Source organism: Tachysurus fulvidraco, chromosome 7 (assembly GCF_022655615.1).
Source record: "Tachysurus fulvidraco isolate hzauxx_2018 chromosome 7, HZAU_PFXX_2.0, whole genome shotgun sequence".
Lineage (NCBI taxonomy): Eukaryota > Metazoa > Chordata > Actinopteri > Siluriformes > Bagridae > Tachysurus > Tachysurus fulvidraco.
In genome coordinates, this window is record NC_062524.1 from 21,184,294 (window position 1) to 21,212,221 (window position 27,928).

At 41.2% G+C, this 27,928-nt stretch overlaps 1 protein-coding gene across 3 annotated transcripts; it reads left to right on the plus strand.

Moving 5' to 3' along the window:
• Window positions 1-1,620: 1,620 nt before the first annotated feature.
• tp53bp2a (tumor protein p53 binding protein, 2a) lies at window positions 1,621-27,777 on the plus strand. 3 transcript variants are annotated; one of them, XM_047816506.1, is made up of 19 exons: window positions 1,622-2,191; window positions 10,993-11,140; window positions 12,849-12,962; window positions 14,049-14,119; window positions 14,287-14,388; window positions 14,609-14,783; window positions 14,906-15,087; window positions 16,019-16,183; window positions 19,367-19,417; window positions 20,153-20,354; window positions 21,790-21,912; window positions 22,244-22,383; window positions 22,555-22,924; window positions 23,015-23,754; window positions 24,495-24,632; window positions 24,912-25,045; window positions 25,282-25,448; window positions 26,515-26,714; window positions 27,092-27,777. In XM_047816506.1, exons 1-19 carry the CDS (start codon window positions 2,165-2,167, stop codon window positions 27,131-27,133), a joined length of 3,291 nt encoding a protein of 1,096 aa, XP_047672462.1. In that variant the 5' UTR covers window positions 1,622-2,164; the 3' UTR covers window positions 27,134-27,777. The 3 variants fall into 3 exon arrangements, with proteins under 3 accessions (XP_047672463.1, XP_047672462.1, XP_027030279.2); XM_047816507.1 differs by lacking the exon at window positions 21,790-21,912 and having other exon boundaries at window positions 1,621-2,191; XM_027174478.2 differs by lacking the exon at window positions 19,367-19,417.
• The last annotated feature ends 151 nt before the right edge of the window (window positions 27,778-27,928 follow it).

A 27,928-nucleotide genomic window follows, 5' to 3' on the forward strand; every position in this document is an offset into this window, starting at 1 on the left:
TTTGCACCAGGTTGCACAGATGCACTTTATATATCTAGGATTAACTTACTATGTCCATAGCTCTGTCTTTGTTTTATGTAGCTTCATGGTCCTGGAGAAACATTGTCTCATTTCAATGTGTACTGCAACAGTTTTATATGTTTCAAATTGCAATAAAAGCTTCTTGACTTGACTTGACTTGAAATTACTGATAGTCACTGATTCACACTTAATGCTTGATTACACTGGAGCATGGGAACATAAGCACATAATCACATAACAAAAACTCAAAGATGTTCATTTGTAGCATAGTGATAACACAAATCTACCATGTCATATATTTCAATGCTGACCATAATTGGAATGAAACCAAGACCATGCCATCCACTGTGTGCTGTTTCTTCTGCTGTAATTATCGAACAGCCCTTCAGCTCGTTTATTTAGCTTAAATGTGCAGATCTGGGAAGCTGTACATTAACATAACTCTCCAAGAGTCAAAGCTTAGCAAGCTTGCAGGGAAGTAAAACCTAAAGCTGTCAGACAGCATCATGAAGAACTGACACAGTATTAATGAAGACCTCTCCTAGATCATTCATTCATCTATCATATATTTATTTATGTATCTATCTGCTTATCCTTTCTGCCCATTTGTCAGTTAAGTACACAGCAATAATTTATGTATAATTGGTTATTCAAGTATGTCAGAGCCGTCAATCACATCATCCGTATACTTTACACACACTACTGCTACTGTATATTGTACAAAAGCATAATATTGCACAATATTCTTATTTGCACTACCATGTACTTTATGTAAATTATTGATCTGTCATATATTCTGTATTCATATTTAATACTCATACTGTCTATATTGTCTCTTATCTTCTGTATTGTCTTGTCTTGTATAGTATAGTATAGTGTTATTTATGTCTGTATTGTCTTGTATAGTATAGTGTTATTTATGTCTGTATTGTCTTGTATAGTATAGTGTTATTTATGTCTGTATTGTATAGAATAGTATAGTGTTATTTATGTCTGTATTGTATTGTATAGTATAGTGTTATTTATGTCTGTATTGTCTTGTATAGTATAGTGTTATTTATGTCTGTATTGTATAGAATAGTATAGTGTTATTTATGTCTGTATTGTATAGTATAGTATAGTGCTATTTATGTCTGTGCTGTCTTGTATAGTATAGTGTTATTTATGTCTGTATTGTATTGTATAGTATAGTGTTATTTATGTCTGTATTGTCTTGTATAGTATAGTGTTATTTATGTCTGTATTGTATAGAATAGTATAGTGTTATTTATGTCTGTATTGTATAGTATAGTATAGTGCTATTTATGTCTGTGCTGTCTTGTATAGTATAGTGTTATTTATGTCTGTATTGTCTTGTATAGTATAGTGTTATTTATGTTTGTATTGTCTTGTATGGTATAACACGCTTGGCCAATAAACCTGATTCTGATTCTGAAGTATGTTAGTAAGGCACTGGTTGCGTTCCAAATAGCAATAGTGCATTCGTAGTAATATAGTGTACATATTGCGCTACACTTTCTAGTGCTGTGTGATGTGATTTGGAACGCAGCCAGGAATCATAAGTGTGGGGCAGGGCTTAAATTCCAATGGGATGAGCGCGTGAGTGTGGGCGTGGCTCCGCCTCTGTACTGGGAGTCGGAGTGATATCCGAAACTGACGCTGTTTTATTTGTCCTTCTTCGTCACGTCGGGAAAAATGTCCTGAAAACGCGAGCCAAACTATTAACTAACTAACAGTCGGAAAGTGGATTCTAACGGGGATATTTACACCTGGATGTTTTGGTTGAGACGTTTTTGACACAGTTTCAGCTCCCAAGAGGAAACAAAGTAGTTGGTAAACTTTTATTTAGCTGGTTAGCAGGTTAGCTTGTTAGCTGCTAAGCTAACAAACACAGTTAAATGGTGTGAGGTAAAGTCGACCGAAGCAACAGGTCTCCTCTGAGATATGAAGTAAAAAAAAGAACACGGTGACTTTCTAATTCGTTTTTTTTATTTTTATTATTATTATTTTTTTTTTACAAAGTCCGGATTAATTTATTCCCAGGAAAAGTACAATTTTCCTCTCTGTGTACATCAGACTAATTGAGCTAATTTTAGCAAACCGCTTTCGGACAAAAGGAAAATTCAGGAGTTAAATCGTTTAAATGCGTTACGAAGACAAGATGATGCCGGTAAGTACCAATTATTATTATTATTATTATTATTATGATTAATTTTACACAATTAATTTATACCCGGTAATGCATTTTCTTTCTAAATCTGTTTTAAATGGGAAATAAGTCTTTTAAAAAAATGACTATTTGTGTGAATAACAGAAAATATCTAGAACATGGTTAAAAAAAATAAAAATACAGGGATAAGCAACGATAATCAAGTCAGTCGTATGAAGTGAATGAAGAAACACGTTTGGAGAAGTGATTTCCGGCCCTTAAACATTATTTGTGTTTGGATCAGTTTCCGGTCAGTCAAAGTATTTCTTTCTTTCATTAGTAAAATATATATATTTGTGCTTGTAGGAAAACGCAAGTGAATCAGAATCAGGTTTATTGGCAAAGTGTGTTGATGTTGATGCACACAAGGAATTTGGTTCCAGCTGTTGTGACTCTCAAAAGTACAGACATAAATAACACTATACTATAAAAGACAATATGGACATAAATAACACTATACTATAAAAGACAATATGGACATAAACAACACTATACTATACAAGACAATACAATACAGACATAAATAACACTATACTATACAAGACAATACAATACAGACATAAATAACACTATACTATACAATACAATACAATACAGACATAAATAACACTATACCTTCTATCAAGAAAGAGATACAGGAACATCCGTACCAGAACCAGCAGGTTCAGGGGCCGCTTTTTTCCATCCACCATCACACTAGTGAACTCTACACTACACCATTAGAACACTAACTATGAGCACTAAAAATACTGTATATAACCTTTGTACAAATATACACACGATGTACATATTGTATTTTTTATACTCCCCATTCTCTACACATATTGTGCCTTACATACATCTGCACTATTTTATTTTTGTGTATCTTTATATACCCTACTGTACGTTGTGCCTAATAGACTTTATAGTATTTACTGTACATGTTTACATATATACCTATACATCACACATATTTATCTGCACTTGTCTATTTGCACAATTGCTACTCTTTGCACTTCTAGTAGATGCCAAACTGCATTTCATTGCTGTGTACCTGTACTATGCAATGACATCTATCTATCTATCTATCTATCTATCTATCTATGACTATACAAGACAAGAGACTATTCAAGACAATACAGACATCGTGAGACAATATAGACAGTACGATAATTAAATATGAATACAGAATATATGACAGATCAATAATGTATCTAAAGTGTGAGAGTACATGGTAGTGCAAATAAAAGTATTATGCTTTGTACAATATACAGCAGCAGCAGTGTGTATAACATATACTGATGATGTGGTTACTGACAGTGATTACTGACAATGCAGTACTTATAGGTATGAAGCAGGGAATATAATTATGGTGAGTTGTACTTGTACTTACGTCAATGTAACGGGACAGAACGCCGTTACCTAGTTACACACATGCATAATTTATATAGTTTAGAGTGTGTCCAAACAATGTCAATAAATTTTAATCTAATCTAAAAAGGGGAAAAGCAAGCGTCCCCTCTTCTCTCACGCAACAAGTTCGCAGCAAAATTGTTCACAGTTCCACACTTGTGGAAAATCTCAGAGAAATGGCATCCGCAATACTCATTTCAAACCAATACAATTTGGAAAACACTTATTTTACTCTCAGATAAGATTTAGGATGGATAGGTATATAAATAATGTTTTAAATGTCGAACCCACCTGCTTAACCAGTAAATCATCCCTAATACACCTTTAAAACAGTCAGGACTCTCTTGTTTAACCGAAACTAGCTGAACACAGCCGTGTAATGACTCACACTGGGCAGGTCTCTCTCAGGTACTTTCATATACAACAAAATGCCCTGTAAAGGAAATGCTTATTATAATGGAGCCTGTTCTGAAACATTTTTTCCACAGTAATGAGTATCACAAGCCGGCCCTCTGTACATAACATCGGGAATAAAATATCTCAATGAAAGGCTTATTCTTGTCCGTGGATGTCCCTCTGTGAACGCAGTGCTGCTCCGAATAATAGTTATATAATCCTGATTATTGCAAGCTGGGTTATAAGCTGAGCAATCGATTTGAGTGGAAATTCCAATATGAAAAACCTGTTACATTTATTTCTGTTGGAATATCGGCGGTGTTTGGTGGTTGCATTGTAATTACTGCTGTGAGAAGTTTGGCATCGCAGGGTGATGTCAGTTACCATAGAATTGAATAGGAAAGATTTTAGAATTCAGAGATTTCTGCAACGAGGGATTAGGCAAAGATTGCTGATATATCGTTAAGTTAGAGACGAATTCCAACCCACCCAGGCGGACGGGTACACGGCCGTGTGGTGTAGTGCTAGATGTTGAAGCTTTGGATGCTGTGAGAAGAGGTAATATGTGATGAGACAAATAAGACTAAAGTGCCGCCACATCACCGTCTTTAGGTAGAGCTTGAGATTCCCAACTCACCACTAACCAGACTGCTGTATATTTTAGTAGATATTAAAATTTCGTCATGTTTTCCCAGGCCACCACCCACACGGCTTAAAGCCAGAACACAGCAGCAGCAAACAAATGCTTTGAAATGGTAAAAGTAGTAACCAGTGCTTGGACCCCTCATTGCTGCTGCACTTTTAGATCTTTTCAATGCACATGACCTATCATTTGAAAACCTCCATAATGATTGCATTTTAGGTTTGAATATTTCGGTTTATTAGGTCTGGAACAATTCATGTAAGTGGGTTTGATGTGGGGTTTAAATGATTTTATTTTGTTTCAGTAGAGCTGCTTGTAAGCTCAGCATTATGTAGATCGATTATAAAGGCGAATAGTTTAATCAGCATACGTTCTTTTATTACACATCGTGTTAAATGCAGTCAGGGGAGAAATGCTGATCGTTCGCGGTGTGCTGTGAAGAAATATGAGACGGTCAATATTATGAGAGCAAGCAGTGATGAGCTTGAACCGGTGCAGGGTGGGGTTTTTTTTTTCTTTCTTTCCTCCTTTCTTTTTGGATGTATTACTTCCTGTTGCTGCTTTTCTCACTCAGCGACTTTGTACTTCCTCAACCAAATGTGGTTTAATATCAGGTGTATTTGTGTTCACGTTAATGGTTTTAGAGTTTAGTCAGCTGATCAGAATGTCTGATTTAAAAGCGTTCATCGTTCCATGAATAAATGGTTTCACTTTATTTTTTGAACCTGGTGTTTTCTGTTGTTCTGAGATATTTGGATTGTATGTAAATATATAGTAGAGATTTAAGCCAAAGGTTTCAGAACAATATTTAGTCCCAGATGATATCTGGTTTATGGCCCAGGCTTTAAATGGAAATTTGTTTTCTATCCTGGGGCAATTATTCTGTCATTCCCAAACACAGTAGCCAAGAGGGCTGGATTCTTAGGAACTCCGCCCACTTTGTTGTGTCGAAATAGAAACATTGCATTTTCATTGCAAGATTAAATTTTTTTCTTGGCTCAAGTCTGCAGAAAATCTGTGTTGGTTTTGAAAAATTTCTCCAAATATTGCAGAGTTTGCTGGATTTTCTCATGAATTTCTGTGGTTGTGAAATCCTGATGTTTTGAGGAAGGCAGAGAAAAAATAACGATCCTCCTCTGTGCTGTGCAGATGATCACTGAATCCAGTTCATCATCTGTCTGTTTGTAGAAGAAAACCAGGGCAAACTGTGAGCAGTGATGAAGCTTCTACAAGAAATTGGTGTGTTTGTGTGTGTGAGATTTGTCACCCCTGTGTCTATAAAACAACAGATCACAAGCGACTGATGTTGTGTAGCACGAGTGGGTCGGCCATTCACACTCTGATCCACGTCATCCGAACAGCTCTGCAGAGGTTCGCTTGCGTCTTTTTTTTTTTTTAAATTTTTTTATTTTGATAAGCTGGTCTGTAAATCGACAAGTGCCTCTGAGACCATTTTGTACCGTTTAAAAACTAGCATTTGATTTCATAATCCATTCTGAGGAAAAAGACACAAACGCAGCTTGGGGTTGAGAGTGAGACGAGGTGAGAGGCGAGGTTATGTGAGCGGGTGAGAGATGAAACAAGGCAATAAAATAAATCCCATAAACTGTGACCTAAACACTTCTCTTATCGTCTTTTACTGTGTGTGGTGTGACTCGTCTGTGTTTTTCTCTCCTCAGGAGAGCAGCTGGCTTTTTGTTCACCTGCTCTCATTACGCTTTATAAAACAGTGCAGTCGATCTCGTGCTCCGTGCCAAACGTTTCAATGTTACACTCCAACAAAGAGCTCCCCCCATGGCAGTAAAAACGCTCTCCTGCGTTCTTTTCACGGCGTGGGAGAGCGCATTGTGAGGAGTCTTCTGCTGAACTCTGATAAGAGATGTCTGCTCCCGGTACAGACTGCCACAAGGCGTCAGGGCTGCCAGCGATTTGCTTATTTAAATGACGTGGCGTAGTGTCACCATTACACACGAGCACAGAGTTTTCCACTGAAGCTCAGCTTGGTGGTGTATAATAATAATAGTCATAGTTTCGAAAGGCGTTTTGTCTTTTTTCCCATGATTGTGGAAATATGGAGCGTTTTTTTTTCACGTTTACTCTTGTCGCATATTTAATGACATAAAAATTTGTTTGTGTCAAACTAAACACAAATAGAACATTAATATGAAGACAAACTTCACTTTGACTAAATGTCCTCTACATAACATTAACCTCAATCCAGGCTCAACTTTACTGCCCTTGTGAAACGATTTCATTAGCATTTTAAATATTCAATATTTTATTCAAAACATTCTTTCACAGAGCCACCGCAAAACTACCGGCTTTTATCGAGCCGCTTTTATAGCACGTCACGTAACACTATCGACCTGGAACGCTGTGCGTTTCACCGCCCAAGCAGGAGCTTCAGCCCGTTTGTTTTTTCCAGACGTCCATGCATCATTAACGCGCCGTGCTCCATGCGCTGTACTCTGCGTCACGCTTCAATCATTTATTTTACAGGCGACTCTTCTGCCGTTCTGCTGTTGTTGCCGTCGATCGTGGTGTTTGTTTCATTTTAGTTCATTTTATTGAATTTTTACCGTTATACAATCATGTTGTGTTTATTAACATATTGAATTAATGTAATGTCAGCGAGGGGCTCGGCGGCACGCGTTATACGTAAACAAGGGTTAGACAGAGCAAAAAGATGACCCGACAAGAAGGAGAAATGTTTGAGTTGAGGAAACAAGATAGGTGGTGTTCTTGTGAGGTGTTCTAGTGCAACATTTTCTTCCATCCAGGAAGTGTAAGTAGTGATGATAAATTTAGATAAAGTTTAAAGTGACAGAGCTATACTGAATCAATTTGTAAGCAAAGTGAATTATAGAGAAAGTATTTTTGGGGGGATTAATTATAATGCACATTAGTCGATTATTTATTTTTGTTCTCGGAGGCTTAAACACTGCTCCAGTCCGTGACGGGATCTAAATTTCACATCACACTTCGTGTATGAAGTTAATGAATGTTACAATTTGTCATTTTATTGATGTTACGAGCCTCCTCATTATCCTGTTACCGCACTATTGACCTCAGTCATCTGCCTTTTCTTTTGTTGCGTAAAGTTCGACAACGCCCAGGTCAGAACACTGCATCAGCTTTCAGAGCCGACCTCAAATGCTGCTCTTGTTGTGAAGTAAAAGAAAAAACAAAGATCTGTCTCCATGGTCGAAGTGCTCATTTCCTGGAACAAATGATTTGTTTGACCAGGGTCATGAGGCCTGAGGCTACGTCCTCTCTCTCTCTCTCTCTCTCTCTCTCTCTGTTTGTGTGTGTGGCATTATGCTCGCGTTATCTCTTGTCGTCTGTTTAATCTGTGGGAGTGACTCAAACATTCTCTCGTTCCGCCAGTCGGCCCGCTGGTCCTGACTCTTTAGTGCAGTACACAGTATGATCAAAAACCTGGAGACTCTGGACACACCAGAGGTGCCACCGTGTCCCCAAGGTCGATTTACATGATGTCCACAAAACGGCCACATTTAACCTGCAGTTGTTTGCGCAAATAAATGCTGTACATCATATATTGCAGTCTGTAATCTCACATTCATACACGCATGGTCTACAATAGTGCACAGGTGTTTGATTTGAGACAATCACTGACTAACTTCTCGCTAGTATTCTAGCCTATTTTAGTCAGTGCTTGATTCTGGACCCCTTAAAGCTACTGAAAGCCCAGTTTTGGGTGTCCTGGATTTTCAAGCTTAGGAAATATTTCAAAACGTCACTCGAGGGTATTCGATTCGAGACACAGCCCAGTGACAGCAGTCACACCCAGTGCAGAATGTAAAGAGAACCGAGCTCGTCAGTTAGCACGCGATCACTATTCGTGCAGTTCTACTCGGGGAGGTTTGTCCTGCGAAGGAAACAAAAAAGGGTCTGTTGCTTTATACGTCCTCTACCCAAACTGCATTAAGTGCTTTGAGATGGCACTCGAATCAATAACACCCGAGCTTTGTACATCTGTGACTGCCTTAACCTCCTGGCCAGAATCCTGCTTCGAGCTTTCATCTCCACAACAGCGTCCAGACATGACAGGATATCGAGCGCACCTGGAAATCTCTTACCTACATGCCTCAGTCTGAGAAAAGAAGACACAGCATGTGACACTGCTGCCGAATAAAAGCACACACACTCCACACGGCTGGTTCATGGAATCGTTTGGATTTCTCGCTCCATCACATACGTGCACGTTCTTTGCTTAGTATTAAGAAATTACTTGCTAATTACTTACACCTAATTACTTTCATGATGGCTCCACTCGTATTTCACACATGCGTGGAGGGAAGAGGGCTTTTTGTGTATACGTTTCGTGATCACGTCATCCGCGTCTCGTCGAAACCTGTGGAAAATCTGATTTAATGCCGACTTATTTGAATCTCCGCCAAACATCTTGGAGGGCTTCCATGATTTGCGTTGATTTCTGCGAAGCGCTTCTGATTGTCATTCACTTGGCCAAACGTTACAGAGGTTTACGTTGCGTCTAGTTGGATTCGTATTAGATTTAGGTCATCGATTGTGTTCTCCCCCCTAGTTTTTCGGTAGCATTTACAGTATTCATCTGTTCGGGTTAGTGTTTAAATTTTTTCTTTTGTTTTGGTTTTCATTCGTCTTCACCAGGAGTCTGTAAAGCCAATAGCCTTTATTTTTGTCAGCTAGACTTTACAGCACAGTGATATTCTTTCTTCACATCCCAGCTTTAGAAGTTAGGGTCAGCATGCAGGGTCAGCCGTGATACAGTGAACCTGGAGCAGTGAGGAATAAGGGCCTTGGCAGCCCTGGGGCTTACAGGTATCGAGCATCGGCCCTGTTCTTACATTTGAGAAGAGGAGCAGACAGCTGTCTGTATGAAAACACATCAAATTTTAACCCCAGATAAAACGTTCCGCTCTCCGTTGTTGAACATGTTGCTATCGTCCGTGTGAATGAAACGGAAATGAGAATATATCCTCATCTATTCTTCACTCTTTATCTGTGTCTGGCTTAAAACCTCCTCATCAGTCTTTCACCTTCAGCTGTATGTTTTTCTCCTTGCGTCTGGGCCAGACAGGTGACATTCAGCATAGTTGGCAACAAACGAAGGTCACATCTATTCACACACCAACTTCTTTTATTTATTTATTTTTCTCCACCTCCTCCTTCAGCATGATCAGCACAACACAGGTCCTGTGTGGATCATTAAGTTAGTGCTGAGTGATCGGAACAGTACAACCTTCATCTACTCGCTCTCTCAAACCCTCGTGTCCTTCATCCATTACAAACATGAACCACTCACAAGGACGTCGCTTCCAGAGCAAAACGTGGGAACTCCATGACGTGGGCTTTATCATCAGTTTGTTTTCGTTTGGCAGGGATTAAATTACGCTCCAGCCAAGACAAATACGATTACGTCGATGCTTTACTTTTAGGGACGTTACTGCTGAAGGTTTTACATCACAGGAAGTTTGTAGAGTGGAATGCTTTAGAGAGCAGGTGTTGCCTCTTGTATTATTGAAAAAAAATTTTTCTTAGTTTAATAGGTTGAGTGGTTCTCAAACGGGATTTGTAATGCATGGCCTTAACAACTGAGCTACAACATTGATTGTTTCCTTGATTGTCAGCAGAACAGTGTCTTGTATTGCAGGAATCCTCAGCTTTAGACAAACAAAACTCAATTCCATTCTGACGTCATTGAAAATTGTTGCTGTTTTTTTATTTTTTTTGTTCTTTAAAGGTTTTTGATGGACCAAACCCTTCACATAGAATACGTGGACAGTGATGTTTTTCCCCTAAAACTGATCGTGTTGTTGTTTCGATTCAGTGAGGTGCAACGCATCGAAAGCCACTCGACTTTACCAGCCGGTCATTTCCCCCCCAAAACACATCAGCACACCGTCATGAAACTCCATGTGTCATTATCTCCATTGTAGGTGCTTCAACGATCGCTAAATAAAACGTAGTATCTTTGTACACATGCACGTAATGTTCAAGTGCTCACACCGCAGTAATTGCTGCTGATTGTCAGCTGTGTTTATTATAGAGTTTTTATTGTTAGTAGCTTGTTGTACTGGTTGCTTTATTCAAACGGTTTTAATCCAAACTTCAAATTGTAAAGTAAGCTTTGATGTACAACAAAACAAAGACATTGCGAGTTGTTAACCTGGTTCCTAGGGAACTAAATCATGAGACAGGAAGCAGGAATTGATGAACCGGTCCATGCCAGGTGGTGTGTTTATTTGCGTCCTCTTTAAGTCCATCAGGTTCTGGAAGGCAAAGTTGTTTTTCTAAGCACTTGACAGAATTCTCTTTCTCTTGCCAGATGTTCTTGACCGTGTATCTCAGCAACAACGACCAGCATTTCACGGAGGTGCCAATAACTCCGGAGACGATGTGCCGCGATGTGGTGGAGCTCTGCAAAGAACCGGGAGAGATGGACTGCCACTTATCTGAGATGTGGAGAGGATCAGGTACGAGAAATAAGCTCGCTTTCACTCACTCTTTTTCTCTCTTTCACACACACGTGCACACACACGCGCGCACACACACACACAGACACACACTGTAGACAACAATCAGTGCTCAGATCGGCAGTCATCAAAAACATTTGAAAACGTTTTATTCTTAGATATTGTTCTTTCCACTGAACTAGAAAAAACGTTGTTGAATCAACCGCAGATATCGTTTTTTTTATGAAGAAACAGCATGTTATTAAAAACAAAAGCCGTGTCCGTATACCGAAGGCTCATCGGGCATGCCGTGTGGCGCCTGTTTGAATAACAAACTACATAAACTCTGAGCTCTTATGTAAAAGAGAGAAACCTCCAGGTTCAGGCTCTCGTTTCAGCTTTTCTGTGGCCTGTCGCCATGGTTACATCTCTTTCAAGCACGCTCGGCTCGGCATCTTCAGCTCGAGTGCCCAGAAAGACCTCTGCACCTCAGTGTTGATCAGCACAGCCTTGCATCACACAGACAGGAAGCCATTCTTCGAGAGTCGCAGTGCTGAGCCTCGCACAGTTTACATTTTAAACAATAACATCCTTCACGATGGCATCGGACCCGTCTCGAGTTAATGACTAACCGGTATGTGGATAAGTGGAAAGTGGAGCGGCGGCCAGTCGAGCTGAAGCGGTTCTGCAGCATTCATGTGGATAGTAATCAGGGGTTTTTGTTGAAGAGAAAGTACTTACTTCCCGTGGGCACGATGCACAGTTCTAATAGAATGAAAAGAATTCACAACAACGATGACGCAGTGCCTCAGTGCAGTCTGGGAGTATTCAATGACACCAAATATATTCGAATATACTTCTGTACACACACACACACACACACACACACACACACACACACACACACACAGTCTACACATGTTTACTCTCAGCTGTTCTCACTGAAGGAGAATATATTAATGAGAAGTTTTTATGTTCTGCTCATAACCCTTCTATATTATATTATATTATATTTACATACTGTTTTATTTTGCACATTATATTTTGTACTAATTCTGTTGTACTTCATCAGTTTAAACACCGTGCCATGTGCAGCTAAGCTCAGGTCATGTCAAGAAGCCTTTCTTGTCATTTCAACCACATACGTCTGGTGCATTACATGGTGAAATGGTGCTATATAAAACACAGGACTACAGGAGATAACACAGAACCGAGCACACTTCATAGACGTACACCATGCTGCATTAAGCGCATGTGTGCAAAGACTCCGGGAATGCTGTCAGGCGCTCAAGACACATCGCGATTAGTATCCAATCAGAAACGTGATCTGGCATAAACAGGAAATGCAACAGCAACGGTCGAGATCACAGACGTTCAAAGAGCCAAAAAAAAGACTTAATTTTATACTACAAAATAAACACAAGTCTACAAATGTACTGATGTACACCGATTCACTGAATTGTGTTTAAGATGTCCTTCATTCAGTCAGTTCCAGGACTTTTTTTTTATTAGTAATCCTTCAGAATTCTCAAGTGAGTCAAAATATTCTGAAGGAGTGTCTCATCAGCAGTTCAGTACAGACTCTGTGCCAGCAGCATGTGTCAGCACTCAGTCACTGCTGTCCTTGCATGGTGAGGTTATTGGTGTGCACTGACCTGACTCTCTCTCTCTCTCTCTCTCTCTCTCTCTGTCTCTCTCTGTCTGTGTGTGTGTGTGTGTGCGCGCACAGAGCGAGCAGTGGGTGAGGGCGAGAGGATGCTAGAGATACTGCAGCGCTGGGGATCACGCAGATCTGAGGTCCGCTTCTTCCTGCGCCACGAGAGAACGCTCGGCCGTGAGCCAGGTGAGTTCTGCTCCGTTAATAACAACAGTGCAAGAACAGCGATATAGGAGCCATGAGACTGTTAAGTTTAGTGTGATTAAAAAATATATATATTTATTTTTTCTTCACGGTGCAATTCAGGTGAGTTGATTTGATTTGATTTATTACAGTGTTGTTCTGTGATTTCAGTAGTGTAACAGGATGACTTTCATAGTACAATATCTGGTGAGTTAGTGTGTTAGTCATGTTCAGGTGAGCGTATCGTGATTAGTTTGTAACTGTGATTAAGATGCACATTTAACATGAGTGCACAGTACAATATGGGGTGAGTTTAGCGTGATTAGTGTAGTACTGTACGATATGGGGGGAGTTTAGCGTGGTTAGTGTAGTACAGTACGATATGGGGGGAGTTTAGCGTGATTAGTGTAGTACTGTATGATATGGGGTTGAGTTTAGCGTGATTAGTGTAGTACAGTACGATATGGGGTTGAGTTTAGCGTGATTAGTGTAGTACAGTACGATATGGGGTTGAGTTTAGCGTGATTAGTGTAGTACAGTACGATATGGCGTTGAGTTTAGCGTGATTAGTGAAGTGGATAAACACAAGTGACTTGGTGGGAAAATGCTTTAATAACGTTCCCCATGTGGGAGATGGATCAGTACTTCCACATCTTCAATGTTAAGATTTCTCTGGTATATGTGAAGTAAAGTACTGTTTTAAATGTTGTGCTGGAGAACCAGGTGCTTCGTGCCAAACAGCTGTAAGAGTATCCTGTAAGCTTTATGGAAATGCCGGAGGATGATTGGACTTATTAGTCATGTGACGTTATTTCTCTCAATGAGCTGTGACTTCTTGTTCAGAGACCCTAAATTTGTGTCTCATCACCAGTCACTGGACCACACAGCGTCCTTTATTTTAACGAGGCCTGATGCTAATTTTGAGTAATTCTTCTAACCTGTGTGTGACCTCACTGCATCCATCAAAAGTCTTTTTATTTTTCTTCATTTCGTCACAGGCCATCGATCACTCTTGGCTCAGGTTTGAACATTCGAGCATGTTGTGCCACACGGTAGATAATTCATGTATTATTTATAAATATTTTACAGGAAATGCCAGGAGCATGGAACAGAGGAGGAACGGTGTTAAAGGAGCCCCTGATAGAAGGACGGAGAATGGGGTGAGTCTTCAGAGGTCTGGTATTTGTTCATGACTGATGGTTGCTTGTGTAAAAAAGTTTGAACACAGAACGGTATAAGAAATTCTTTCCCGAAACTCAATTTTTGTGAGAAAAGTTGTGTGTGATGCATGTTTACGTGAGACGAGTGTTGTTTTTGTGTTCTGCAGGTGGCCGCTCCACGCATGGACATGACTCTGGGGGAGCTGCAGGAGATGGCGACAAGGCAGCAACAACAAATCGATGCTCAGCAGCAGCTGCTGGCCTCTAAGGTAGATAAAGTGTTGAGAAGGTCAGGAGAGATTATAGAAATAAATGGTTTTTAAAACCCTGGAATTGGATTCAGAAGTAATGGCCAAATGACAGACATGACAAGTGTCGTCTTGATCCGGTGCCTCGCGTACTTGCTTGTAGTAATATACAAACACTTAAGGTTTATAAGGACAGAAAAGGTTTGCGTCTGTTCATAACGCTTGACCCTTTGGCCTATAGGAGCAGCGGCTGCGCTACCTGAAGCAGCAAGACCAGATGAAGCAGCAGCAGGCTTCTGAACAGGAGAAGCTGCAGCGTCTCCGGGAGAACGTGGAGAAGCAGGAGGCTAGGCTCAAGAAAGTGCGTGCGCTTAAAGGCCAGGTGGAGCAGAAGCGCATGAGCAACGGAAAACTGGGTGAGCATTTGGCGCCACCAGAGTCACTGTTTTGTTATCCGGAACATTATTTTCTCGTACCGTATATTATTCTACCTCTCATCCCAGCAGAGATTTCTCAAGTGTGCTTTTTTTGATTGCAGTGGAGGAGATCGAGCAGATGAACAATCTCTTCCAGCAGAAGCAGCGCGAGCTCGTCGTAGCAGTGTCTAAAGTCGAGGAGCTCAGCAGGCAGCTGGAGATGCTGAAGAACGGCAAGATGGATGCTCTCCACGATAACCAGAGTGCCGTGGCCGAGCTCGATCGGCTCTACCGAGAGCTGCAGGTGTGGAACTTAAGATTTTCAACATAGTATTACTATGTACATTTTCAGTTTAAGTACCTGCAATATGCAGTGTTAAGCTCACAAGCACAGGAAATGCAGTATTGCACAATGTATTAACAATGTGACTGATTTTTATCACAATTAGCCTTTAAAATCGGTTTAGTTCAATTGATCTTTTTTTGTGATTTGGCATTTATGTCTAAATTTCAGCTTTTAGCTGTGTGTGTGTTTGTGTATCTATTGAGATAAAGGAGAGGCAGTGGATCAGGTGAACTATACAGTCTTCCTACCTCCCATTTGTCGTTACTGCAACAAAAACATTTGCAGAAATACGAAGCCTTCCTCAGCTTTGTTGCGCTGCCCGACACCTAATCTAATCCAAATCGTCTATTCAGTTTGAGATCTGTCGACGGTGAAGCCAAAGGAATTTTTGATTATTTTTTGATCAATGCCCCATCCAGCAGGCCTCATGCACTGTGGACGGAGCTGGAGGATAGAAATGCTCCATCACAGGATAATAACAATAATGTCACAATAACATTATTGATTTTAGATGTTTCTCTTTAAGTGCTGCCAACACCGTTCCAGCTTTAAAGCGAATCCAAATTTGCCTTCTGTCTGTTACATAGGACATGAGGAGATGCTCCTGAAATGATTGCTGTAGAGGTTTATTTGAGATCTGTAAGGATGGACAAGTGGTAGCTTGAAGGAAGCATTCTAGGGAAAGCAAAAAAAACTACAGAAGCTGTAGAACCTTAGACTGAATTTGGATGCAGCAAATTCTTTCAACCAAAAAATGTTCAGTTAAAGTCTTTATTCCTTCACAAAACACTGACAAGCTGACCGTATTTTTTTTTTTTGTTTGTTTTTATTGACCACATATTTGATGTCCTTGGTCTTAAAATGTCAATCTGTTTTTCCTCCCAATCAGCTGAGGAACACTATGAACCAGGAGCAGAATTCTAAGCTGCAGCAGCAGAGAGAGAACTTGAACAAGAAGAACCAGGAGGTGGCCACAATGGACAAGAGGGTCAGCGAGCTCCGCGATCGCCTCTGGAAGAAGAAAGCAGCTCTACAGCAGAAAGAAAACCTTCCGGTGAGTGCTCACACGATCACACTCCTCCCAGGACAAATCAGTGTATAGATTGTCAAAGAAGGCACCTTGGTTTGTCACCTATATATTCTGATAGAGTCCTGGGTTAGAAAGGATCTAGGGCTTTAAACGAGAGTATGACAGACCCCTGACTTCAAAGCCTTTAACTCTTGAGCCATCACTACCTTGTCCACACACACACACAAAAATTACTGGCTTCAAATCAAGGTCATGATTATATAACAAGTGGCCATAATGCATCAAGCCACCATCTGAGGTGATCTAGTACCCCCTTTCCACAAGAAAGAGCCAGGTGCTGGTTCAGAGCTAGTGCTGGTGCTGGTTCAAAGTTCTGCTGCTTCTAAGAACCGGTTTGCCTTTCCATCGACTAGAGAGCCATCACAGAGCCGAGTCTGACGTCACTGTATACGTGTCACGTTTCCCAGCAACGTTAGCGCAGCAGCGGCAAACACAACAACAATGGCGGATGTTGCTTTACTGTTAATGCTCATGGCTTTATGAACCTACATTAACATCCAAACACGGTGAATCCATCATGTACGTGCAGCTACATGTAATCTGTATAAACGGAGGTTGTAATCGAGAAAGTACATAACGTTATTTTATCATTAACAGAGAAAAGTTAGCTTTAGCATGTAGCTACCTACTGTCATGTGTGCTGATAATGTATCATATCATAAACATTAGTATACTTAAGGTACATGACCAAAGGTGCTAACAGTAGCCCCGCCCACAGCCCCTGACGCAAGCGGTTCTTAAGTCTAGACCAGCAACGCTTTGTTGCTACTTAAGAATTACTTTTCCCGGGTCAGAGCCGGTGCTTTGGGTGTCGAAAAAGAAAGAACTGATTTTAAATTAGGCTCTGACTCTGAACCAGCACTCAAACTGCCTCGGTGTAAAAGGGGCATATGATCAGCTTGATTGAGTGTAGTAAGCGCAGTTAAGATTCATACCTCAGAAGAAGCAAGGTGTGTCTAAAAGTTGTCTGTAGCTGACCGTATTACATTTAAGTTATTTAAAATAGCAGACATGACCAGGGCAACTAAACACTAGCGTACTAACTTAACTACAAACAGGGAACAACAGGGTGTTTAATTAGGTGAATTCTGTCAACACCCGAGTAGCTGGTTGAGACGTCGGCATTCACGATTCAGTTAGTCTTTATGTATAATGTAAAGAAAAGTCACCTCTGGTGGTATTTTGATGCAGAGAGCAGCAGTCGTAGGGTTCCATAAGTATAAAGCTGAACACATTTAAACCTTTAAGGCCAGAAATGGAATTTGCGCCCGTTTTGTTGTGTCCGTGTTCAGCACTGAATGTCTTTGTCATGTGTCACTCAATTTTGGTGTTTAATGTGAAGCTCATATGAAAACTACAAATTCTTAAAATTCTGATTGACTGCGTTTATAAGTATTTCTCTTTTTTTGTAATCTATTCCACTAGGGGCAATACCCCCCCCCCCCCCCCGCAAATATTTCTATCTTTAAAGTAAATGATATTATCAAACCCATTTCTACTCTCTGAGATGCTTGTTCATAAAGTTCTGCATAAGGTTATCAACATAGGGGGGAAAAAATACAAAGGTCTCGTAGAGAAAACGGGAAAAAATATCCTGACTCATTTTTATATCAGACCTGCAGGGATAAAATAATTCATTTGTTTATACTGATAGACAATGTCTGATAAGTCAAAATACCAGTTGAATAACAACCAGATCGTTCTTCGAGTCAGTACTCCTTACTCCGGAAGTACGCCTTCACGGTCCGAGTGCCACCTCTCAGCCTCTCATGGTTTAATCTGATGCCATAAACCATTCACATACAGAGTCTATTTCTGCGTTTTCATTCCCCTCGGCTCTCAAACACAAGGCCCTCTTCTGTGGAGACAGGACAGGATGAGACAATTTATTGAAGAGCATTTTTTAAGAGGCGAGACACACAGACAGTGCCGTTATCTCATAGGTCGAATGTCTGCATCGTCTCACGTCGGGTGTCTGCTCATGACGGATGTCAGATTGGGGCATTGTTTAGTAAATACAGCACACACTGCCATCGGCACCGCCTTTATCCTGGGAGATTTTCTCTCCTGTGCTCTGTCGCGGTTAGGCTTATCAAGGTCAGAGCACACACACACACACACACCAGGACTACAGGCTGAATATTGAGCTGGAAGAAAGTAAAACTTTTGCTGTGTTTAATAATGAGGATTATTCCTCTCTCTCTCTCACACACACACACACACACACACACACACACACACACACACACACACACTCTTGCTTGCCACAGACAGAAGAAAAGTGGAATTGTAGTGGAACAGTTATATTTTATCAAGCCACATGATTTTTTTTTTTATTATCTATGAATGTTTTTTCCTCTACTAGAGATGAATCTTTCATTTCAAGTTAGTCCCTCGTTTCTACCAGTTTATTTACTGACCAATGGAATAATGTTATTCCGAAACTTCATCTACAAACAGATTGTAATCACTATGCTGTACAGCGCCCCCTGGTGGATCCAAGTATAAAAAAAAGCATGAAACCGTTTTTCTAGATATTTAGAATTTTAATCTGAACACATCTGTAAATCAAATGTTCTGCCTTTTCTTTTCTCTGGTGTTTTGGTGGTTGCTTGTGGTACCGTGTGTTATACCGTAACCTGCAACAAGGACTATTTACTAATACTTTTCCTGACTCTGATTCCAAAAGAATTAATTAATTAAATAAATAAAAAGGCTAGACATGGAGAACTTGCGCATCATCCCTCAAGATTCCTCCAAGCACAGAAAATCTTATTGTTCTTATTTTCTTCTTCTACGAAAACATAAAAATGGTGTAGGTGGATTTCTTATAAAGGCACGCTTTGGTTTTTGCACAGAATATTAACGAAACTAACACAAAGCGGTGATGTTCGAGTCTTTTCTCCCTGCCAAGAAATGTTGGTGACGCTACCAGGAATGCAGGGTTGCTAGAGGATTCGCTGGGCTTTTTCTGACTGCCGTTCTTTTTTTTTTTTTGTCCTCATTCCTGTCTGACTAAAACCGCATTTCTTCCTCTCATCTTGGTGCGTCAATCAACCGGGATCTTCTTTCTCTAACACCAAGACAAAAAGTGTACTCGTCTGTACTCCAGTGTGCTGAAGTTGTTTTGTTCTTGTTTCTCTTAAGAATGGCTTCCCCGTTAAGGAAAAGGCTTCAAAAGATACCCAACCCAAAAAGGTAAAACTCCTCTTTTGGACATTTAGTGGTTCATCCATGCAGGTCATCCTCATTTTGCTAGCGGATTTATGGGCTTGCATAATTTACTCAGATTTTTATTGGTATTTATTTATTTCCCCCCTTTACCGTTTTTTTTTCCAGCTGCCTAAGAGATTTTGAAAAAAGCTCACGGTTTCTTTTGTCAGAGGGTGAAATGTGAAACTTGGCAGTATTTAAGAAATCAGAAGTGTTTTTTTTTTTTTTTTTTTTTTCCTCCTTTCCTTTAAGCACTTCTTAGCATTAATAATCCGTTCGTCCATTATATCTAAAGCTATTAATGCCATCATCCTGCAGCTCTAATGCCAGAGACAGTATATCAAGATGACGATCATTTAAAAACTGACATCGAGGGGAGTGGGGGGTGGGGGATGTTATTCTGGAAAGTGAATATCAGTTCTTTAGGCTTATAAAAATGTCTTGTTCGAATTCAGAACGCATCTGCAGCCAGTTATTCCCTTTCTTTGTGCTGTTCTTTTTCACTTAGCTTTCACTCCTTTTGATGTTTTTTTTCTTCTTCTAAACGTTCTGTTCATCGTTTGAAATTTTTTGCCTGTTTTATTTCATTCCATTTTATGCGAACGTGTTTTGACATGAATGCTTGGTTTGTAATATTGTGCAAGTCTTAAGCGAGGATAAAATGGGCAGAATAATTAGAAAAAGAAAAAAGTTTAATTTATTTGTTTGTTTAAACTTTAGGCTAATTCTGATGGCCAGGTCCCTCTGTCAGCGGGTCAGTCTCGTGTGGCTGCAGTGGGGCCGTATATCCAGTCGTCTACAGTGCCGCGCGGCCCAGCCAGACACGACCTGCTGAAACCCACCTACCCCGACGGCACTGCCACGCTGCCACCTCAGGACAAGAGCACTGGCACGGTGACTGCTCCAGCCAAACCTGGCACAGGTACAGCGCATACATACGGCATTGCACTCACTGTCTCTGAAAACATCTCACCAACTCGTGTCCTTTGCCATACGAAGGACGAAAGCTGTGTGAAAATGACAACTTCTCTGAGCAAAGCCAATCGTGTTTGCAGTTTAACTGTAGGGAACATCAGGCACAAATAGCCGTACATTTGTGTGTGGTGTGTCCTGTGACTTTGAGGATTAGTTTGAATTCGCCACAGGGGAGGAGAGTTCTGGGACGGCTGTTGTAACAGGGCTGCACTACGCCTCCGAAGTCACTCAGGAGGTAGCACATGCACATAAGCGTGCTGGGATACAGTGACGCACTCGTCTCGCACTGACTCCTCCCTTCTGATTCCACCGCACCGCTACTGCCGAGCACTTTCCGTCACCTGTCACGCATCCACTGCCTTTCATGTAACATCCCAGAGCAGATGGGGCTAACTGAGCTCTTCAGTCACCTGCGATTGGTTCCATTCAGCCTGATTGACAGGGGTGAAAGTGTTCACCAAGCCGTCCCGCCCACTAGGACAAATTGGACCGGATTTACACTCTAAGGGTTGAATTTGCTCTCTCAAGCACCACTGAAGCTCTAGACTTTCTGCTCTCCAGACAATTGTTATGTAATCTAATGATATCACGCTTGACGTAATAAAGATTGTTAGAATAACTCACTGAGATCGTTAGAATAGCCTGCATCCTCTTTCTAAATCGGAATTTCAGAATCTATTCCGAGGAGCAGCCAAGAAGCTGGTGGCCATTTCTCCCTGGTGTGTCGATTCTCAGACATAAGAAGCAGAGCGACACCCGACTATTCAAATATAGCGCCCTCAGTCCTGTGGCTCTTGATACCCTAACTCTTGATGTATTGACACATTTTTTTTCTTTTCTATTCAAAAAAATCCCATCGGATCCTATTACTGCCATGTCTATTTATTCCTATTGTTTATTTTAAAGAAGTTATGTCCTTGCTTAAGCCACTGAAAGAGCTGCAGGCCGAGGGAAAAGCTACCCAGATGTTTTGTGTGCATGAGAATTAAGCGTGTTTGAGTTCAGCCAAGATGAAACCCAAGCTTCTGTCTACTCTGAATAATTATTCTAAAGCGTCTAAGGTTTTAAAGCACACCGCTATATAAAAGGGGCTCTTTCTGTTGCAGTGTGAGCATGGCACGTCGTTTTCTCAGACTTGGAATGCAGAGATTTTCCGTCCGCTCTGCATTCAAGCTGATTCTGTACACCAACTATTATCTTATTTTAATTAAATACTCCCTCCAGGCTGTCTTTGATTGATGAATGCTTGGATTATCTGGCAGATTTTTTTACCGTGAGTACAGTGTACAGTGCTGAGTGCCCACTGGTGGTTGTGCCATGATATGACATGAAAGTGATTCTTATTATTTGTAAAGTAAATGCAGTAACTTGTCGTTCTCCAGGCCTCCCATCGTCAAAGGTGCTTAACGTGTCTGACTGGAGCTCCTCTCCATCAGAGTCCAACAGCACCCACGCCTCGTCTACTTTACCCCGCCTGCCAAGCCAAATGCCAAGCGCAGAGCAAGGTGACCGCGCTCACTATTTAATAACACCCAATAAAATGATTATTAGTATTATGTTCTCTCTTGGTGGAAAAGCAGCCCACGTTACTCTGTATTAATACATGTAAAAATACTATCTGATCAGTTTATTTAAACAATCTCCTTAGTGGATATTGGGCTTCGTTAGACATAAATCATTCATCTAATGGAATAAAGAAGTTGTTCACGTTATTTTATGGTTTGTGTTCTTCTTGTTCGGGTTACATCCACTAAACCGCCAGAAGAGCTCCACTAATTCCAGTTATGACCGGCATGCTAAAAATGGTCTTTTTCTCCTTCTCTTCTCTCCCTGCAGCTCCAGATGACCCAGACTTGATGAAAAGAGGACATCAGGACCGGAAGCCACGTCCAATCTCCATGTTTGAGTCCACCGAGCCATCCACAGCCTCTTTACGCAAAAATCAGAGCAGCGACGACCTTGCGAGAGACGCCCAGGTTAGCGTGGAAAACAAACACAAGCTTAGTAGATGCACCTCATTTGTGTTCATATGTTGGCCCTTTAAAAACTAAAACCGTTTGTGTCTAATGCATTTAGATAACATACATACCTGTCGCAGCCTAATATCTTTGCCTCTGAACTGTGTTTTTCCTGAACTTTGTTTGCAGAACGCTACAAAAAACCCAGTCAAAATTCCCCCTCCTGTCCCAAGCAAACCCCGACAGGTCAATCTGCCCTTCCCAGGCGCTGGCACCTTCCCAGGCAAGGGTAAAGTGAACAGCCAGCAGCATCGCACGCCTCTTCCTCCGACTCAAAGCAACACACTTCCCCTACCACCCAAGCAGGAAACCCCACCAGCCGCCACTGTACGACCTTTCACCCCAGAGCCCAAGGAACCTTCTTTGCAGAAACCTCAGACCGTGGCAGCCAGCTCCATCTACTCCATGTATACAAAACAGTCAGCAGTAGGCAAGGGCTTGCAGCAAAGTATACATGGAGCCCTGAACCGTTCACAAAACCGCCTCAACTTTGTTAGCAGTGAGTGGGCATTATGTGTTTATTAGGAAACTGGGATACAATTGATTTTAATAACTTGACCACTCATGTTCCTTTTTGCTTCCTCTTTAGTGTATGGGAAGCCTGTGATCACCGCAGGCCAGCTGTCCCAGTCATCGCAGGTGGACAACCCCTACATGGAGTCTGACCAAGGCACAAACGGCACTCCAGCGCCCGAGACCCAAGAGACTGAACGTATCCCACGACCACTGAGCCCCACCAAGCTGCTGCCGTTCATCTCCAACCCGTACCGTAACCAGAGCGACATGGACCTGGAGGCTCTACGCAAGAAGCTCTGCAATGCCCCAAGGCCTCTAAAAAAGCGCAGCTCTATCACTGAACCCGAGGGTCCTGCCGGTCCTAACATCCAGAAACTTCTCTACCAGAAAACCACCCTGGCTGCCATGGAAACCATAGTCAGTCCTCCCTCTTCAGCAGAGGACGAGAAACAAGTGCCCAAGCCTGTCAGCACCAAAGAAGCAGAACACACATCTCCTGAACAGCCGCTTGCTGACCCACTGCCACCAATAGACGTCCTGAAAATCGACGGCGAGGATTTCATCCCACCCCCACCGCCATCGCACCCTGCTCCTCGCCCCGAAGACGCTCTCTTAAACCCGCCTCCTCCTCCTCCTCCTCCTCCTCCTCTGGAGGTCGAAGAGCTGCTCCCGTTACCCACCGAAAGCTACGTAGAGGAGTTCCCTCCGTATCCTCCTCCTCCTTATCCAAGCGGTGCTGAGCAGGAAGCTCTGGGGGACGACACGTTAAACATGAAGCCACCAGAGGTCATGGGACAGGTGCCTCAACCACCAGTGAGTACACAAGTCTCAGAATGCCGCCTTGCTCTGGTTTCAACAAAGAAAAATGCAAAGCCAAGTCTCAAGAAATTAAAAAAAAAAAAAATCTATTCAATGTTTTAGAACTGAATGACGAATTAAGTCTTAGAAACATCATTACAACAAATGTATAGTTATAATGTATAAAAAAAAGCCCTTACTTACCATTACTAGTTTATTCATGACATCCCACAACCCACATGATTTCCCAGTTGGCCTGCTTGTTAGTTGGTGTTGACTAACCTTGCCTTGGGCTACATAATTAATCCCAGTATAGAGTCTATTTTGTTCAAAAGTAGGGAACTAAATAGTCTATTTATTGCCCTGTAATCGGATACACTTCGGTTGCACTCGCGTAGGTGGCTCTATTCATCAGAATAAAGCACTTTACACATGAACGCTAAGAGGTCCGTCCTGCCACGAAAGCTCCTTTAATTCTCTTGTATTTTAGACGAGGCCCTCGTAGCAGAAATGAATAAAATGACCCGTTTCTTATTGCATCCGTGTATTAGTTCTTAACGAGCCGTGCTCCAAGAAATCCTGAATGAGTTCTTTATTCAGAGAGAATCAGGACCGTAATCGCCTTGTATAATCTCATTTAAAGGGAACTTGCCGGATTGCGCTGGAAACTAACCTCGCAGAGCACAAATTATACACTTTATCTCGTGTACCAAGGTAGTCGAACATCAGTTAAACAACACCTCTGCTTTCCTCAGGGCAAAAGGACCAATTTGCGCAAGGTTGGATCGGAGCGCGTGGACCATAGCATGAGAGTGAAGTTTAACCCCTTGGCTTTGCTGCTAGACTCTTCTCTGGAGGGAGAGTTTGATCTGGTGCAGAGAATCATCTATGAGGTTAGTTTTTTGTTTTTTTCTTTTTTTATTATTATGTCTTTATACTTTAATGTCATTTATGATCCTTGTTTATTATGAGCAGTGCTGCTGGATTTATTCTTCCTAACTTTGAATCATTTCCCAACATTTCTGTGTTACTTGGGTGGAGTTTTTCTTTTTATTCTTTCTTTTCAACAATTTCCGTTGCTGAACGTAGTAAACTAAGAGGGAACTAAGGATTGTTCAAATCCACATTCAACATAAAAATAAACTTTTTTTTGGGGGGGGTTTGATCTGCAGGTCGATGACCCCAGTCATCCAAATGATGAAGGGATCACAGCTCTACACAACGCCGTCTGCGCCGGACACACAGAGATAGTCAAATTCCTCGTACAGTTCGGAGTCAATGTTAACGCTGCCGACAGCGACGGCTGGTGAGTTCGGAACCAGATCAGATCATTGTATCTCGGGAGCTGAATCAGTTCTTTTAATCAGCAGCATTTCATTTTCCTCCTACGTCCTGAATCCAGATATAAATCCTAGTCACGAATTCATCATATTTTTAAACAAGCTTACTTGAGCGTAGCGCACGGATCAAAATCTAGTCTTGATACAGTGCGTCTGTGTAACACGAGGATGTAAAATAACGAAGGTTGTGTTTGTGCACCAGGACTCCTCTGCACTGTGCCGCCTCCTGTAACAACGTGCAGGTGTGCAAGTTCCTCGTGGAGTGCGGAGCAGCTGTGTTCGCCGCCACATACAGCGACATGCAGACGGCTGCAGATAAGTGTGAGGAGATGGAAGAGGGCTACACCCAGTGCTCACAGTTCCTCTACGGTGCGTGTGCTCATCTCACTGCATAACATGCCACATCCTAGCACTACATGCACACACATACCAACTAGTACTTGCTCAGCGCTAAGAACTGGAAGACGCATCATGATCTGATCTCTCAAAGCACAGTCTGGTGACGTCACAGTTAAAGTGCGAGCACAATTATGTTCGAAAACAACAAAAGTCCTTTTGCATACAGTGTATGTGGAAGAATGACAATAAAGCTTGAGTTGTGTTATGCGTCTAAGGCAGGGGTCGGCAACCCCCGGCTCCGGAGCCGCAAGTGGCTCTTTCATCCCACTGCTGTGGCTCCCTGTAGAGTTGAAAAAATAAATTTAAATGAAATATTTATTTTATTTATGTTACTTAGGTAGTTTTTAAAAAAATTTAACTCTAAGATTATGATGCTCTTGTAACATTAAACCGTGTTTAATTTATTTTGTCGCTCAAAATATGCGTCGTAACTGCCGACTTGGGAAATCCGACACACAGGAGCAGACGCATTTTTGGTTTGCTGCAGCCGGCAAGTTAAAATGTTGATGTCATGAATACGAAGAGGACTAAATTAGACACTGAACATTTTATTTGAAAGTAACCTTCAACACAGCGTCATTTTTGTTTTCCTGCAGAAATAAAATTTCGTTTACTTGGTAACAGTTCATTGATTTCATAAATGCGACACTACAGTTTTTTCTGTATTTTCGATAAAGGTAAAAAACGATACATGCAGTTTTATCTTCATTTTAGATGTCAAAAGTTTTTTTTGTGGCTCCCTGTCTGAAACGGGTCCAAATGGCTCTTTGAGTGTTTAAGGTTGCTGACCCCTAGTCTAAGTCGTCCACTTGTGATCCGAACACCGGTACACGTGCTAATGCCTGGCCTTCACAGAGCCAGAGTGTCCTTCATAATTATTTATTTGTTTAGTTTTAGTCCAAACTTTAATTTTGTTTGGATGAGAAAAGTTGTCAGGCTCCTTGATTATAGACTGCTGCGGCTTCACTGTTAAAACATCTACAGTTAAGATTGTAATGTCTTGATTGATGAATGGTTGATGAATCCGTTTCCACAGGTGTGCAGGAGAAAATGGGCATCATGAACCGGGGCGTGGTCTACGCGCTGTGGGACTACAAGAGTGAGGAAGACGACGAGCTGCAGTTCAGAGAGGGAGACTGCATGACCGTGGTGAGGAGAGAGGACGAGGACGAGATCGAGTGGTGGTGGGCACGCATGGGCGACAAGGAAGGCTACATTCCCAGGAACCTGCTCGGGGTGAGGCTCAAAACTGTAGAAACTTTATCCAAACTTGAGATTACAAAGTCCAATGATGTCACTTGCAGGTTAGAGAGATCAGGCAGGTCAAATAAGATTACTTTAATCACTCGTTTCTACAACATGACCGACTGAAACGGTGCTGTGAGGAACGATGGGTAATACACCTCACGGTCAGCTGTCATTAATAAACAGCACTAACTGCTCGATCATACAAACTGTTTATACCTCACCCACGTGTCAGAGACGTCACTCTTAACGATAGCTCTGCGCTGTTCTATGTGCTCTGACATGACTAACAGTTCCATAAGAAGTAAATAATGCAGTTAGATGTGGAACACTACTGACGTTTTCCTTTTTTTTTTTTCCCTCAACAGCTGTATCCAAGAATCAAGCCACGGCAAAGGAGTTTGGCTTAAATAATCATCCATAAGTGGAGGATAATCTGTAGACATCTTTGGAAAATGTGTATACGCACACGCACAGGACAGACACTGGCTCAAGAATCCGAATCAAATGAAGAGACGCAAATATGAAGGATTTTTTTTTATGTCTTCTTTTGTAAGTACAATAAAGAAAACTGAACCTCCTCCCGCAGGCCGACTCTGCACTTTTCTATACTACGGTTTCAATTTTTCTTTGTGCTCTTGAGTCAATAAGCATCGTTGTGCCCTTTGTAAACCCTTTACTCTTATAATTTCACTACAACGTAGCAGCACAAATTTTTTGCTTCTTTGTTACACTTTTTTTTTTTTTTAACATATACAGAGGCTTGTATAATCCTGTTTATTTACCAAATTATGAAAGGTGTAAATGCAATATGCTTTGGATAAGATCTGTTGTTTTATTTTGGTTTAGATTTAGTGTAACAGTGATTAAACACTACAGTCACCGAAACAGCTCCAGATCACTTCAGATATGAGGACGCTCTGTTATTATGATCTATGTTCTTACACTGTAGTGCACTGAAGCTCTTAAACTTTTGTGAATGAGAGCTAATGCGAGTGCTATTACCGTAAGTCAGTATTCTTTTTGCTTTTTTTTTTTTTTTTTTTTTTTTTTTTTTAAAAATAGAACATTTAAATTCTCTTTCGTACAACATGTAATCACATTTTGTTCTGTGGGTTAAAACAATTTCATTAGATGCAAGGTTTTTTTTTTTCTTTCTTATTTTTTAGTTTCTTTTTTTTTTCCACGTATATTTTTTTATATAT